Here is a 16,093-nt window from a genome sequence, read left to right on the forward strand (position 1 = left end):
AAGATGAGTGGTGAGAGAGTAAAGCTGATGAAGTCCAATACTATGCTGATGTTCTTCAGTGCTATCAAAGCTATATATGGACCTTCAAAGCCATGTGCTACACCTCTCCTGTCTGCAGATGGCATGACCCTTCTGAGGGAGAAGAACAGCATCAACAATAGGTGGAGAAAGCACTTCAGCAACCTTCTCAACAGACCCTCCATTGTCGACCCTGTGGGCTTAGACCAGATCCCTCAGAAACCCACAAGATACAGTCTTGACCTGCCCCCTACAACAGATGAGGTCAAACAGCCAGACCAGCTCTGGCAATGCCCTGGGATGGACGGTATCCCTGCTGAATTTTCAAAGCGGCAAGACCAGTGTCACTTGAAGCCTTTCACAACATCTTGATCAGCATCTGGGAAGAAGAAGACATGCCCAAAGACTTTAAGGATGCCATAATCACCTCGCTCTTCAAGAACAAGGGCAACAAAGCTGACTGTTGAATTTACCGGGGAATCTCCCTTCTCTGTACTCCTGGGAAGATCTTGGCTCGAGTCATCCTCAACCATCTGATCACCAGCATCTCAGAGGAGAACCTACCAGAGGCACAGTGTGGTTTTCGCCCAGGCTGCAGCACCATTGACACGATCTTTGCTGTTCGTCAGATCCAGGAAAAGTGCATAGAGCAAAACTTGGATCAGTACGCTGTCTTTATAGACCTGACCAAGGTGTTTGACACCATCAAAGGAGAAGCCCTGTGGATTATCCTGTCAAAACTTGGCTGCCTGAGAAGATTCACTAACCTCATACACCTGTTCCACGATGACATGACTGGCTTTGTTCTTTCAAATGGCGGGTCCTCAGATTCATTTGAGATATCCAATGGCATGAAGCTAGGGTGCGTGCTGGCCCCAGTGTTATTCTACCTCTTTGTCAAGCGCTTCCTCAGCCATTCAGTTAGGGACCTGTACCATGGAGTCTACATAAAATACAGACTTGATGGGTCACTTTTCGACCTTCAGCATCTGAATGTTAAAACCAAGACGCCTGAGAGGCTCATCCTTGAAGCCCTTTTTGCTGACTACTGTGCACCTATGGCATACAAGGGATGTGATCTCCAGCTCACCATCAACGAGTTTGTTGATGCCATTCACCTCTTTGGTTTTACCATCAGCCTAGGAAAGACCAAGGTACTGTTTCAACCTGCTCCAGGATCTGCTGTTCTCCTTGCTTCAATCTTTCTTGAAGGAACAGAGTTAAAAACAGTAGAGGAGTTCAAGTATCGTGGCAGTGTGATAGCCAATGATGGCTCCCTTGACAAAGAAATCAATGCCAGAATCTGCCAGGCTAGACGGGCATTAGGACATCTGAGATCACGAGTGTTGAATCAGCACAATATCCGACAGTCCACTAAACTGAAAGTGTACAAGGCTTTAGTCCTGACCAGTCTCCTGTATGGCTGTGAAACCTGGACCTTGTACAGAAAACACATAAAACTGCTGGAGCGCTTCTACACACACAGCCTGAGGTCAATACTGCACTTTTGATGACAGGACAGAGTTACAAACCTGGAATTCCTGGACAAAGCAGGAACCACGAGCATCAAAACCATGACTGCGAAAGCCCAGCTGCGCTGGACAGGGCACATCATACGAATGGAGGAGTCAAGAATCTCTGAGCAGCTCCTCTACGGTGAACTATCCCAGGGCAAAAGGAATCAAGGTAGGCCTTGCAAGAGATATAAAGACTGCATGAAGGCCAATATCGCTCATGCTGGTTTAAAACCAGATCAGCTAGCGCAGCATGCAAAAGACTGAACAGGCTGGTGTGCTCTCGTATGACACACGTCTGACAACTTTGAAGAGCAGTGATGCGTACGCCTCATTGATGCTTGAGAGAGGAAGAAAGCAACAGCAGCAGCCACACCAACAGAGCCAGACAATTCCTTTGCCCCCACTGTGAACGCCCATGCCATTCAAAGCTTGGTCTTCTCAGCCACATGCAAGTCCACAACCAATGAGCCTGTGCAAGCTCAAGATGTCATCATCGGACACAACAGACTACCTACAATACAATACAACTCTTTTTTGAGCTGTGTCAACCAAACCTGTGACTCAAGTATTCAAGAGGTGGATGTACCACAGATTTATACAGTGACATTATATTTCCTCTCATCTATCTCTTTCATTCTGGTTCCTAATATTGTTAACTTTTTTGATTGCAGATGCATCTTCAGCAGATATTTTCAGAGAACTATGCATGATTATTCCAAGATCTCTTTCTTGAACACTACTAATTTAGACCCCATTATTCTGTAAGTATAATTTGGATTATGTATTAGATTGTGTATTACTTTGCATTTATCAGCTCTGAATTTAATCTCCCATACTGACCAGTTAACGCTGTTTTGAGACATCCCATTGTAGCACTTCAGTTTTGGAATTAGCTATCTTGATTAATTAGTTTTGCCATCTCATTCTTCATAACCTGTTCCAGATCATATCCAAATACGCTGAACAGCGCAGATCTCACAGTAGAAACCTGGGGGACTCTATTTGCTTCTCTCTATTGTAAAAACTGACCACTTATTCCTACCATTTGCATCTTTTACTGATCCAAGAGAGAACCTTGCTTATATTCCATGTTTCCTTGCTTTGCTCAAGATACACTGGTGGAGGACCTCATCAAAGATTTTTTGAAAGTCTGAGTACACTATATCAACTGGATAGAAGTAGTCCACATGTTTGTTGATTCTATCAAATAAATCTAATGGATTGGACAGGCACAATTTCTCTTCAGCAAAGCAGCATTAACTCTTCCCCATCATATCATGTTCATCTATATGTCTGACCATTCTGTTCTTTACCATAGTTTCAACCAATTTGTTCAGCATTGACATTAGTTTATTAGCTGTAATTGCCAGGATCACTCTTCAACCTTTAAAAAAAGGCATTACATTAGTTCTTCCAGAGGCTGATAAAGCACTAGGTTACATATCAGTTAGCAGTTTTACAATTTCACATCTGAGTGCCTTCAAACTCTTGAGCGAATGCCACCTGGTCCTGGTGATTTATCACTATTTAATTTATCAATTTGTTCCAAAACCACCGTTATTGCATCTCATTCTGGACAATTCTTCAGATCTGTCACCTAAAAAGAATGGCTCAGGTGTGAGAATCTCCTTCACACTTTCTGAAGAAAAGACAAGTGAACAGACTTCTTTTAGTTTACCTGCAAAGGTCTCATCTTGAGTGCTCTTTAGCATCTTTATCATCTAGTGGTGTGTTTGGCAGCAACTTTTGCTAGTTTTGCTTCAAATTCCTTTTAGGCCTGCCTACTTATATTTTTACACTTGACTTGCTCCTGTTTATGCTCCTATTTTCCTCATAAGTATTTGACTTGCAGCTTTCAGAGGATCTCTTTTTCTCCCTTTCTACCACTTCTATAAGATGAAATCAGCTGCAACAAGGGCCATGTTCAATATCTAGAGTGACTGGTAACCCAATACCATCCAAAACTGATCATTTTGGCAGAGCAATTTCCTCTGCTGTGCACCCACCAGAGTAGGTTGGCTTATGCAAACACAGTCTACTCTTGAATTCTTTTCCTCGCAGCTCACTCCTCCAGCTAGAAATCAGGTGAGAGCTCATCTAGACCTAACAACCTTTTTCACTCTGTTTAGCTATAATGGCCAATTTTTGGTCCTCATACTGATATCTTTTAAAAATTTCATATACAGATTTAGTTTGAGCAGAGTTTGGTGTTTCTCACAGTTTCCACGCAGTTGCAGACATTTCACTCTTGACATTATTCCTTTTAGTTTCTATGTAACTAGCTACTTCACTTTTGTATAGTTCCTCTTTTCAAGTTAAAGGCTACTGTGGTGGGTTTCTCTCTTATTTTTCCCCTGCCTGGTATGGTAAATTTAATTAAATGTTGTTTGTTTTCTCTGTGCAGTTCTACCATGCTCTCACCTCTCAGATCAGACCCAGTGCTCCATTTAGGATGACTCAAGAATTGCTTCTCCACCTTGTGGGTTCTAAGCAGAGCTGTCTTCATCCAGAGAATGGTTTGGGGCAGCTGCACTGGGCCCTGTGTTTTGGGAGTCCTGCAGGGCCCAGGATGGCCCGGGCAACTCTAGTGGAGGAGCTGGCACAGGCAGTGGGGGTGAAGCCTGCCTCTACACTCACCAGTGGCAATGGGAAGCAGAGTGACCTGGCCTCAGCCTGTTCAGCTCCCACAGTTCCCAATCATGTCACTCAGGGGAGGGGATTTAGGGGAAGAGTTGGCTCTGCCCCCACATTCACCAGTGGTGGGAAGCAGAGCAAGGAGTCTGAGAACTGACAGAGTGGAGCAGACTGGGACCAGATTGTTCTGCTTGCCTTCACTGCCAGTAACTGCAGCATGGGACTGACCCCTGGTATTGGCCCCAAGCCCCCACTGTTCCCATGTGCCAAATCACTTGTGGAAGGGAGTTTGGAAAAGGGTTGAATGGGGGTGGAGCAGAAAGAGGCAAGGCTGCGGCAGAGGAGGATGTCCAGGACCTGCACTCCCTGTCCTGCACCCTAATAGGATGGCCCCGGTGCATTAATAGTGCCTAGATATCTGCTGGCTGAATCCCATCCTGAGGGAACACCTATCCAGTCAATACTGGGACACTTGAGATCCCCCATTATCATCAGAGTTTCTATTTTTGTAGCCTTTCTAATCACAATCACCATCCTGGTCAACTGGTCAGCAGTATATGCCTACTGTTATACCATACACGTTATTCAAGAATCATATTTCTATCCATGGAGAGCCTGTGGTAGAATTTAATTCATTTAAGATTTTACTGCATTTCACTATTTCTATCACACGCAGTGCTACTCTCCAGCCAGCATGACCTACTCTATCATTCCCATTTATTTTGCATCCTGGTATTACCGTGTTCCATTATCAATCTCCCACGAAGTTTCCGTGATGTCAGTTATGTGAATATCCTCATTTAATACTACACAAGCAAGTTCACTCATTTAATCATCTAGAGACACAAAATAGGTGAAGTCATCTCTTTTAATTAAAACAACTTCTGTTGATGGAAAGACATGCTTTCAGGCTACCCTGAACTCTTCTTCAGGTCTAGCACGATACAAGGTGGAACAGATTATTTAGCATAAATAGTTAATTCACTGTAACACAATGGTTCTCAGATTGTGAGGCGGGGCCCCCTGGCAGAGCACACAGGAATGTCAGGGGGTGGGCATTGGGGCTGGAGTGATAGCACCACACTTCCCGCATTTTAGCTCACTACTAATGAGTTATATCCATTTTGCATGTGTGTAATGCCAAATTACACTACATTTTTCCCATTTACACTTATTTTCTAAACAACATAGCCTCCATGGTAATATACACCAATGCTTAAATCAAAGAATCTGATCTTAAAATTTTCAGATGATAGAAACAATGTTTTTAGATGTCCTGAGATAAAAAGGTAGTATCACAATGAAGAATCTGAACTCTAATACTGCTCCAAGAGTGGTCAGAAAAAGCAGCTCACAAATCTCTGAATTTTAAAAGCAAAATTCACACTGCCCACAATAAGGAAGGAGCAGCTCCCCATCAGTAGCTGTTACTGAAATTATATTATTCAGTTGTTTATGTTACATTATCTTTTTTGACTGTGAAATGTAACTGTTGGATAGGCTTAAACATTTGCAATGATTGATTCAAAATTCAGTACAGATTCAACCTCTTAAATCTGGAATTCTCTTGTCTGGCAACATCCATCGTCTGGCATGACAACAGATGTTGCAGGACCTGCATCAGTGGCACCAGGGCTGAGGCCATAACAGCGGCTGGCAGCCTGGCCCAGGCCAGAGCTGGAGTCCCCACTGGTTCTGCTAAAACCCAGGCTGTGGCGGGAGAGGGAGGGAGTGTTAAGCCCCTGCTGGAGCGTGGGGCTGAGGAAAGAGACCTTGCTGGAGCTCCCAGCGAGCCCCTTCCAGTGGGCCTGATGGCTAGGGAAGCCAAAGAGCTGGCAGGAAGCTGGCCAGGGAACTGTGGGCCGGAAGCCAGCCAGGGAGCCATGGGGCTGGGAAGCTGCAGGTTGGGGAACTTCCAAGGAAACAGCTGGGTGACCAGAGGGCTGGGAGCCACCCGGGGAGCTGAGGAACTGTGGGGACATGGAGTCAAGAGCAGACAGGGAACTGCAGGGGAAGCCAGCTGGGAAGCTGCAGGCCATGGAGCCAGTGGGAAGTCTGAAAAGGGGCTGGGACACAGAAGGGGTGCCCCGAGTGCATTGACCATCCCTCATCCAGCAAAATCGCTGGTCCAATACTGCTCAGGTCCCGAGGGTACTGGACAAGGGAGGTGCAACCTGTATCACACACACCTGACTACTGATATAACTCACAAACATGTGAAAAGATATAGAGGAAGTATAGCTCTAACTTTTAGCCCAATGTTTTACATTTATAAAACTCAACCTCAGTAGCAATTTCAGCAACTTTATCTATAAGGACTGTAATGGTGAATTTTCTGACATTGACGTGCCTCACACGTCAAAGCACAGAGAAAGTCAGCATTTCAAGAAAGATCCCTCTTTGATCTGAAGTAAAATTAATAATTTTCTATTTAGAGCCAACTTTTTAGGCTCTTATTTAGCAACCCCTGGAAGATGCCAGGCTTCACAGAAAGTCAATGCAGCAGCTATTAATCAATCATTCTGCTGGCACAGCATGGCATTAAGGGGTAAAAAGGCACTAGACTGAAAGCTGCTTGAAGCTTTAATCCAATATCCTGTTGCGTATTAATAACAAAACATTTAAAAAAACAGAAGAAATAGAAAGACATCAGAGACTTAAAAGGAGTCTTTTTGAACTTTATATCTAAGATTTTATATTTTTAAAAATATTAGAGACCTCCTAAATATAAGTATTATCTGATTGAATGTATTATCTTAAAATATATGTGCATTACTTTGAAAAATGGATGTTTCTTTTGCAGTTCATTCAAAGCAATTCATACTGAACAAGAAGTTACTAGAACAAGTGTCGGCAGGGGAGGGATGGCTCAGTGGTTTCAGCATTAGCCTGCTAAACTCAGGCTGTGAGCTCAATCCTTGAGGAGGCCATTTAGGGATTGCGGCAAATAAATATCAGGGAGGGTGCTTTGTCCTGCCAAGAGAGCAGGGGGACTGGACTAGATGACCTTCTGAGGTTCCTTCCAGTTCTAGATGTGTATCTCCAATTATCTATTTATTTCAGAGTGTGGAAATTTGATCTCTTGACCTCTATTTATGGTCTGAGTGCCAGTGATGCTTTTTAAAGTCACTAATAGTCCTACTTACAACAGCATCATTAATAAATAAAGATGCAGAACTTTATCATTTACATGATGGTTGGTAGCATCAGCTGGTCTTTTGTTAATCCACAAGTGGCATAACTTTGAGCAAGCTCCCGGCTGCATGGGGAGGAGGGACAGGGTTGAGCTCCTGCCCACATGCCAATGAAAATTGGCTCAGGTGCCACTCTGCAGACCCCTGTGCTAGAACACTCACTAGAACTAAATCTGACCTAGTAGCTATCACAACACACCATGTTACATTATTCCTTATCTGAAAGGGTCCGCAATGTAAATTTTTCAAAAAATTTCCCTAGGAAGTCTCAATGCCAAAAAAGGCAGAAACAAACTGGGATATATATGGGTAAGAAATGACAAAGTATAGAAGTGTTGCTTGTACTTGTTTGGCAGCAACCACCCACTCTCCAGCTGTCCCACCAGCCTCCTTACCCTCCCCTGAATACTCACACTAGCACCACCAACCTCATCCACCCCACCTAAGAAGCCAATGCCAGGCCAAGGTAACCATCCTCCAGCAACTCCAGACACCTCAGCACCCATCCACCTTTCCCTTTGGCAATTCATCAAGCTACTTGTAGATAGACACCAGCTCTCTTCCAGCCACTGTTGCCAAAGGTTCCTATCACTCCATAGAATCATAGAATAGACAGGACCAAGTACTGTCTAAACCATCCCTGATAGACATCTATCTAACCTGTTCTTAAATATCCCCAGCCATGGAGATTTCACAACCTCCCTTGGCAATTTATTCCACTGTTTGACCACCCTGACAGTTAGGAACTTTTTCCTAATGTCCAACCTAAACCTCCCTTGCTGCAGTTTAAGTCCATTGCCTTTTGTTCTATCCTCAGAGGCCAAAAAGAACAAGTTTTCTCTCTCCTCCTTATGACACCCTTTTAGATACCTGAAAACTGCTATCATGCTGCCCCTCAATCTTCTCTTTTCCAAACTAAACAAGCCCAATTCTTTCAGCCTTTCTTCATAAGTCACATTCTCTAGACCTTTAATCATTCTTCTTGCTCTATTGTGGACCCTCTCTAATTTCTCCACATCTTTCTTGAACTGCAGTGCCCAGAACTGGACACAATATTCCAGCTGAGGCCTAACCAGTGCAGAGTAGAGCAGAAGAATGACTTCTCATGTCTTGTTCACAACACACCTGTTAATGCATCCCAGAATCATGTTTGCTTTTGTGCAACAGCATCACACTGTTGACTCATATTTAGCTTGTGGTCCACTATAATCCCTAGATCCCTTTCTGTTATACTCATTCTGTGTGTGTGAAACTGATTGTTCCTTCCCAAGTGGAGCACTTTGCATTTGTCCTTATTAAACTTCATCCTGTTTACCTCAGACCATTTCTCCAATTGATCCAGATCATTTTGAATTATGACCCTATCCTCCAAAGCAGTTGCAATCCCTCCCAGCTTGGTATCATCTGCAAACATAATAAGCGTACTTTCTATGCCAATATCTAAATCATTGATGAAGACATTGAACAGAACCAGTCCTAAAACAGATCCCTGCGGAACCCCACTTGTTATACTTTTCCAGCAGGATTGAGAACCATTAAGAACTACTTTCTGAGTATGGTTATCCAGCCAGTTATGCACCCACCTTATAGTAGCCTCATCTAAATTGTATTTGCCTAGAGTTTTTATAAGAATATCATGCGAGACCACATCAAATGCTTTACTGAAGTCTAGGTATACCACATCTACCACTTCTCCCCTAACCACAAGGCTCGTTATCCTATCAAAGAAAGCTATCAGATTGGTTTGACATGATTTGTTCTTTACAAATCCATGCTGGCTGTTCCCTATCACCTTACCAGCTTGCAGATGATTTCTTTAATTACCTGATCCATTATCTTTCCTGCACAGAAGTTAAGCTGACTGGCCTGTAGTTTCCTAGGTTATTTTTATTTCCCTTTGTATAGATGGGCACTATATTTCCCTTTTCCAGTCTTCTGGAATCTCCTGCCCATGTCCTGCCCATACCATTTCCTTTGGCAGGATGTGTTGATCATATGCTGATGCTTGTTAATTTGCAAATTTATAAATATGCAAGTAAAGTCATTAATAATCTGCATACAATAAATTCAAACAAGTATATATAACATACATTAATCTTATCAGACTTCAATACAAAATTATTCAGCTTTTATAAAAAATTAAAATTTGGAATAAAGAAACCACTCACATTAATACTGAGGAAGGAGAAGAATAATGTGATTTCCCTGCTTTTCTTTTACTTGGCATACAGTTATATCAATCTACTTTTGCCAGTTTATACAAGATTTCACTTTGAAACTAAATACGCCATTTCTCCAGAAAGGTACTGAACTACCATATCTGATTAAATTAAATAGATAATCTTCTGCTGTAAAATACTTTAACCTTATGTTGTATGCAACAAGCTTAATTGGACAAAAAGGAGTGTATGGTAAATTAACATTTTGAAGCAAAAGAGAAGCATCACCTCTTGGTTTTATTTTTAAATATCCTACCTTAATATAATTTACAATACATCTTAAATGTTCATAAATCAAAATTCTTACCATTCTTTTAGACTCTATATTTTGTGACTCATTTACTTCCTGCTTTCCAAGTTTTTTCACATAACTGTGAACTTCTGCACTAAAGCATTCACCTCCATAGAATGCACTGCTCCAACCAGGACTACAACCATGAAAATCAGATAAGCTGGGGGAGATGGGGTAATTATTTTCAGGTCTTTCCTCTTCTTGTCCTATATTCTCTTCTATGAAGTTAGGACTGAGACAATCATTACTTTGTAAAAAACTTCCCCTTTTTTCTGTTCTTAATATAAACTTCTGAAGCTTTAATTCTTTTTCAAAACTATCTAGTGGAAGCTCATCCAAATCCACTTCAGCCAATGATATATCTGTAGTGGGCATTGCCTCGGTGCCAGAGGTCACCTGTGCCTCTTTACCTTTAAAGGAGAACAAAAAACAAAAGTCACACATAGTAGCATATCAAATTGCTGTTTTTTGTAAAGATTCAAAGACCAGGCATATGAAAAACAGTTGTCAAGCCACCTAAGCCCTGTAACTGTGCCACTGTCAGTTGTCATGACAACCATCGTCAGATATTTTAGTAATCCAACAGTACTAGCACTTCACCGGAAAACAGAGTGACAAAAACAAATGACCCATAAGTTTAAAGGGCATATGACTAACATTATGTAACTACACTTTAAAATGCCCAAGGTCAACAACATTGCCAAAGTCTAGAAGTATTAAACCTCAGTTCAAGAGTTTCAGTGAAACGCAATAAAGATGCATGCTGAATATGTACAGAAGCGCTAAAATATATAGCTTCGGACAGAGACTGTACACATATAAACACGCGCCCACGAATAAATAAGTGCTATCTTCTACATAATGCTTTTTTAATCTGCAAGTCTCAACGTGCTTTACAAAGGACAAACAGGCAATTCATAGTAGGACAGGTCCTCAGCTAGAGTCAAATGGCACACAGAGAAAGTTGGCAAAGACGACTTTGGGCTACCAGACTTACTATAGCACTCAGCAGATGTTTATTGATGTTGAACACTGGAACCAGTCCCCTAACTTATGTTCAAACTTTTCTATCTTATCCCATAACAGCCCCAAGAGACTGAAATGACAGTCATTGTTTGGTCACACTCCTCCTTCCTCTTATAGGGCAGAGTGGAATGGAAGTGAATAAGAGAGTTTATATTAGCACTATACTCTTGGGCCCACATATGCCTGAATAATCCTCTGGGACCCAGATATACCAGCTTCAGAGCCAATTGCACTGTACCAAAAACCTGGCACATTGTACATACTCATCCTGAGCCAAGTACAAAAGGCCTTGATGTTTACGACTCCACAGAAGTGTGAACGTATAACTGAATCTTTGTCATTAAAATGAAAGCAGAGTTTAACTCTTGTTAACCACACTCAAGCAATCTTTGGCCACACACGAAAAATCACCTCAGTTTGGAAAGGGATTAGTTTGTGGGTGCTTTGCAATCACAGTATGCAGTTACACAAAGTGGCCACATCTACACCAGCCCCTTCCTTTCAGAAGGGGCATGGTAATGAGTGAGTTGGGAAGACACTAATGAGGCGCTGCCATGAATATGCAGCACCTCATTAGCATAACAGCCGCTGCATGAGATTCGAAAGCGCCGCTTTCAAATCGCACACTGTACATGTAGACGGGGGCCTTCTGAAAGGATCCCCCGGACTTCGAAAGCCCCTTTTTCCTATTTGGTTTGCAATTAGAAAAGCAATTTGAAAGCAGCGCTGTCGAATTGCACATGGCCACAATTATGCTAATGAGGCACTGCATATTCATGGCAGCACCTCATTAGCATCTTCCCAACTTGCTCATTACCATTCCCCTTCCTAAAGGAAGGGGCTAGTGTAGACGTAGCCAGTGTCTGGAAGATTTAGTCATACTGAAGCCTGGGAGGTTTGACATCTTGAGGCTATGAAGAATGAAGTTTGTGGGAGTGAGGCAACAGACCAACAGTCTCTCAGAAAGTCAATTCAGTATATTCATGGGCTAAAGACAGTCACCGGAAGCATGAAAATGGATGATGAACCCCAAAAATAGTTCCATAAACACTTGAGTTTAGGACACTTCCTTTAGTAATAGGAGCACCCAGGCCACCACAGTTTGACCATATTTTGGCTCGGCCAATCCTGAGTGGTGCTGCAAACCCCTATGCCAGGTTGCAACATCACTGACTCAAAGTTTGCACATCTTCCCCTCAGTCATGATGGGTGGTGGGGTGTTGCAGTGCCACTACGATCCAGTGTGCCTAGTCACAATGCCATTCAATCTGATCTTGAGCTGTAGGGTGTAGGACCCATGGATTTGGGGATGGAGTCGGGCAGCTCACAGAGGTGACGACACCTGAGAGGTGGAAGAGGAGGGTCAGGTGTCAGGCAAATCTGTGAATGGTACCCCGCAATAAAAGGAGTCAGCCCTCAGTATCACACTGTCTGTAGCTCTTCTCTGTAAGTTTACATATTTGCTTTCTAACTAGTATTTTCATGAATGCAGCCCTTTACCAAAAGTGTAAAAATGGTCATTTAAAATTAGATAGATTAGGAAGCACTGGTTTTAAATTATTCACAAAAAACCTAGATTGCCTCATACAAACTGTTTTTTAACGGAAAAGTACCACGTGAGGCCACTTATTTTACTATTCAGCACAAGTTTAATTCTAATAAGCCATGTTGAACAGACAAGGCAGTAACAGAAGCACAGACTTTAGAAAAGAACCAGCACTAGTCAACTTCCCAATTAATCCTCAACTGCTGCAGTAGCTCATAAGGAATGACAAGCATTTCCTAAGGTTCTCAGCTCTCATTGGACCTAACTTGACACATGTAGTTGAACTGGTTCAGTGAAACTGTTCTAATTCGTAGTAACAGATTCCTTGCCTCATCAAAGCATAGCAGTGAAAGACCTATTAAAATAACAAACATACAAATCACATAGTGGTTTTTCAACATTCATAACATGCTTCGGTAAGTAATGAAATTAATCTGGTAACCCACTAAATGACATTAGGTGTGATGTCAGCTAGATATTGTAGACAAGAGCCCTGCAGCATGCCATCATATAATGCACATTTTTAGAGATGTTGTAGTTTGCTTTTCCACAAGTTCAAAGGCAAGTGTTGTCCTGCAGGCACAGTATAAACACCAATACCTACAGGCTCTAGTGACTGGTGGTGTCCCACAAGTTTTTCTCTCACCCATTGTCTCTTCAATGCTAACCACAACGCTGTCAGATCTCTTCAAGCAGTGGAACACATTGCCACATTTTGAACCATCTGTTTCAGTTAAGCTGAAAATAAAGTGGGACAGGGAACAATTAGCATTTCATTCTTTTAAATACGGATGTCAAGAAAAAAAGTATAAAAATGAGAGATTATACATCAAACCACTACGTGCACTAGAACTCTGTAACAGTAATCTACTGCGTGATGCAGACCTATGTAATTTTTAGACTTTATTTTCTAAACAAGGTCTTTAAAGGCTTTAGAGAGATTAAAATAAACTGGGTAAGGTATAATCACAATCCACTGTATTGCACAATGTTCAACAAAACAAAAAGCAGTCAAGTAGCACTTTAAAGACTAGCAAAATGGTTTATTGGGTGAGCTTTCGTGGGACAGACCCACTTCCTCAGACCATAGCCAGACCAGAACAGACTCAATATTTAAGGCACACCCAAAACCATCAGATTGGCTGTGTCTACACTAGCCAAAACTTTGAAATGGCCATTCAAATGGTCTTTTCAAAGTTTACTAATGAAGCACTGAAATACATATTCAGCGCCTCGTTAGCATGCGGGTGGCCGCGGCACTTCGAAATTGACGCGGCTCATTCAGGCAGGGCTCCTTTTCGAAAGGACCCCAGCTACTTCAAATAGGAATAAGGGGACCTTGAAGTGGCTGGGGTCCTTTCGAAAAGGAGCCCCGCCTGGACGAGCCGCACAGCGGCAAGCCGCATCAATTTCGAAGTGCCGCAGCTGCCCGCATGCTAACAAGGCGCTGAATATGTATTTCAGTGCTTCATTAGTAAACTTCGAAATGACCATTTGCATGGCAATTTTGAAGTTTGTGGCTAGTGTAGACATAGCCATTGTGTTTAAATAAAGTACAGTGCTGAATGGCAAACTGTCTGAATGCAGACCTCCACTTAGAATTCAATCTGCATCGCAGTGTCATGCTTTGGGCATCAGTCTGACTCGAAGCCATTCCTGTTTAGGTTAAACATAATGTTGAGATGAACAAAACTGTTTTCTTAAAGGAACCCTACACACACACACACACACACACACACACACACTCTCTCTCTCTCTCTCTCTCTCTTCCTTCAATCCTCCAGTGTATTTTCTATTTAATACCACATAGCTTTGCGCGCGCGCACACACACACACACACTCTTCCTTCAATCCTCCAGTGTATTTTCTATTTAATACCACATAGCTTTGTCTGGTTTTATTCATTTTAACATCCACCACACAGACATTCAGTTCTTATCATATACTTTCTTTTTCTTCCTTCTATTCATATTCTCTATCCCCTCTCAGGGTTCTGTTATTTTGCTCTCTGTAACTTTCTGCTACTTGCTCTCCTTTTCCAACAAGGTCTGAAAGACAGACATGGAAGATTCTATTTTACCTGCCTCCACCTTCCTTTATTCATCTGCCTCCCCACTCTCAGCTTGCCACAACAGCTTAATGCACTGGTGGTGGCATCTGCATGCCTTTTAGCAATTCACCTAGGAGAGAATTTCAGTTTTGCTTTCTGGTGAGCTGCTAAGGTATGGCTAATGCATGGTTGGACCAGCTGCCTAGCAGTTACAGAAGGCACAGAAATGAGATCATCTAAGGAATAAATTGAAAACTAGTATATTAGAGCTGTTATATGAAAAATTATTGTACACTAGGATATAGAAAGCTAGGACTGGAAGGGACCTTGAGAGGTCATCAAGTCCAGCCTCCTGCTCTCATGGCAGGACCAAGTACTGTCTTGACCATCCCTGATAGACATTCATCTAACCTGTTCTTAAATATTTCCAGAGATGGAGATTCTACAATCTCCCTAGGCAATTTATTCCAGTGTTTGACCACCCTGACAGTTAGGAACTTTTTCCTAATGTTCAACCTAAACCTCCCTTGCTTCAGTTTAAGCCCCTTGCTTTTTGTTCTATCCTCAGAGGCGAAGAAGAACAAGTTCTCTCCCTCCTTCTTATGACACCCTTTTAGATACCTGAAAACTGCTGTCATGTTCCCCCTCAATCTTTTTTCCAAAAGATATGTCATCACTCTCATCACAAAGGAGGACCGCACCATAAAATTCAATTATGAAATCCACTAAAATGTATTGGAAAAGGTAACATCACTTACAGGAGGCCTCAGCATTGCTCTAAGCAGCTGGAGGTCTGTAGGGTGCGAGAAGAGTTTGTAACGGTCTCATGAGAGCAGATCGACCCCTCTGTGAATCCTCAGGAGAATCTAAACAGACCAGTCTGTGCAAGGTGAAAGCTGCAAACTGCCATGGGAACAGCTGCAGAATAAGCCGCGCTTGCCAAGATTTCAAGGCTACGCTGGCAGTAGGCCACAAGAGATAGTGATAAGAAATGCATAGGCAATGTTAGGCAATCTTATGTTAATGAGCTCAGCTTTATCAGCTAGTGTTAGGAGGCCTGTTACAGAGCCTTTCCCCGAGCGAAGCTCCGGCGCGTCGGGTTTCCCCCCATGGGTGACTGCGGCGTCTCCGGGGCTCCCGTCGCGGGTGTCACGCGCTTTCAATAAACCAAATATAGCACTCTCCTTCTGGGTGCAGCCTCGTCTCTGGGGAACCCGAGCCTGGTTGGCTACAATTGGCGCAGCGAGCAGGGTTCTCCAGGTACGATGCCTTTTTGGTCGAAAGCGGGGGAGGCAGGGAAGCCAGCACTGTCCCTGCAGCGCATAACAGGATAGCCCTCGACGGAGTGATGGGGGCTGGTAGCGCGGATGGTGGCCTGTTGGGCGGCCCCAGCGGACTGTCCGGAGTTGCAGGAGGTGGTAGGCATGACGCCGGTACAGCTACCTTCAACCCAGATGACAGCATGGCACCTCAACTCCTTGTCATCTTCCTGACTACCTCGCTGACCTCTGCCACACCTAAGCATCTCCTCAGGAATGCCATCCAGTCTATCGTCTCCACTGCTGGTGCCACGGATTGCTGGATGTGTATCCTGCTG

General features: G+C 43.0%; 1 protein-coding gene across 2 annotated transcripts in view; it reads right to left on the bottom strand.

The window, feature by feature from the left end:
- Positions 1 to 16,093, bottom strand: part of KNDC1 (kinase non-catalytic C-lobe domain containing 1) — a 125,618-nt gene that overhangs the window by 30,569 nt on the left and 78,956 nt on the right. For both annotated transcript variants that reach the window (XM_075000429.1, XM_075000428.1), the window contains 2 exons: positions 13,093 to 13,184; positions 9,890 to 10,284 (listed from right to left, as the gene is read on the bottom strand). In XM_075000429.1, coding sequence (XP_074856530.1) covers positions 9,890 to 10,284; positions 13,093 to 13,184 — 487 coding nt within the window. The remainder of the gene's footprint in view (positions 1 to 9,889; positions 10,285 to 13,092; positions 13,185 to 16,093) is intronic.

Source organism: Carettochelys insculpta, chromosome 7, assembly GCF_033958435.1.
Source record: "Carettochelys insculpta isolate YL-2023 chromosome 7, ASM3395843v1, whole genome shotgun sequence".
In the NCBI taxonomy this organism is placed as follows: Eukaryota; Metazoa; Chordata; order Testudines; family Carettochelyidae; genus Carettochelys; species Carettochelys insculpta.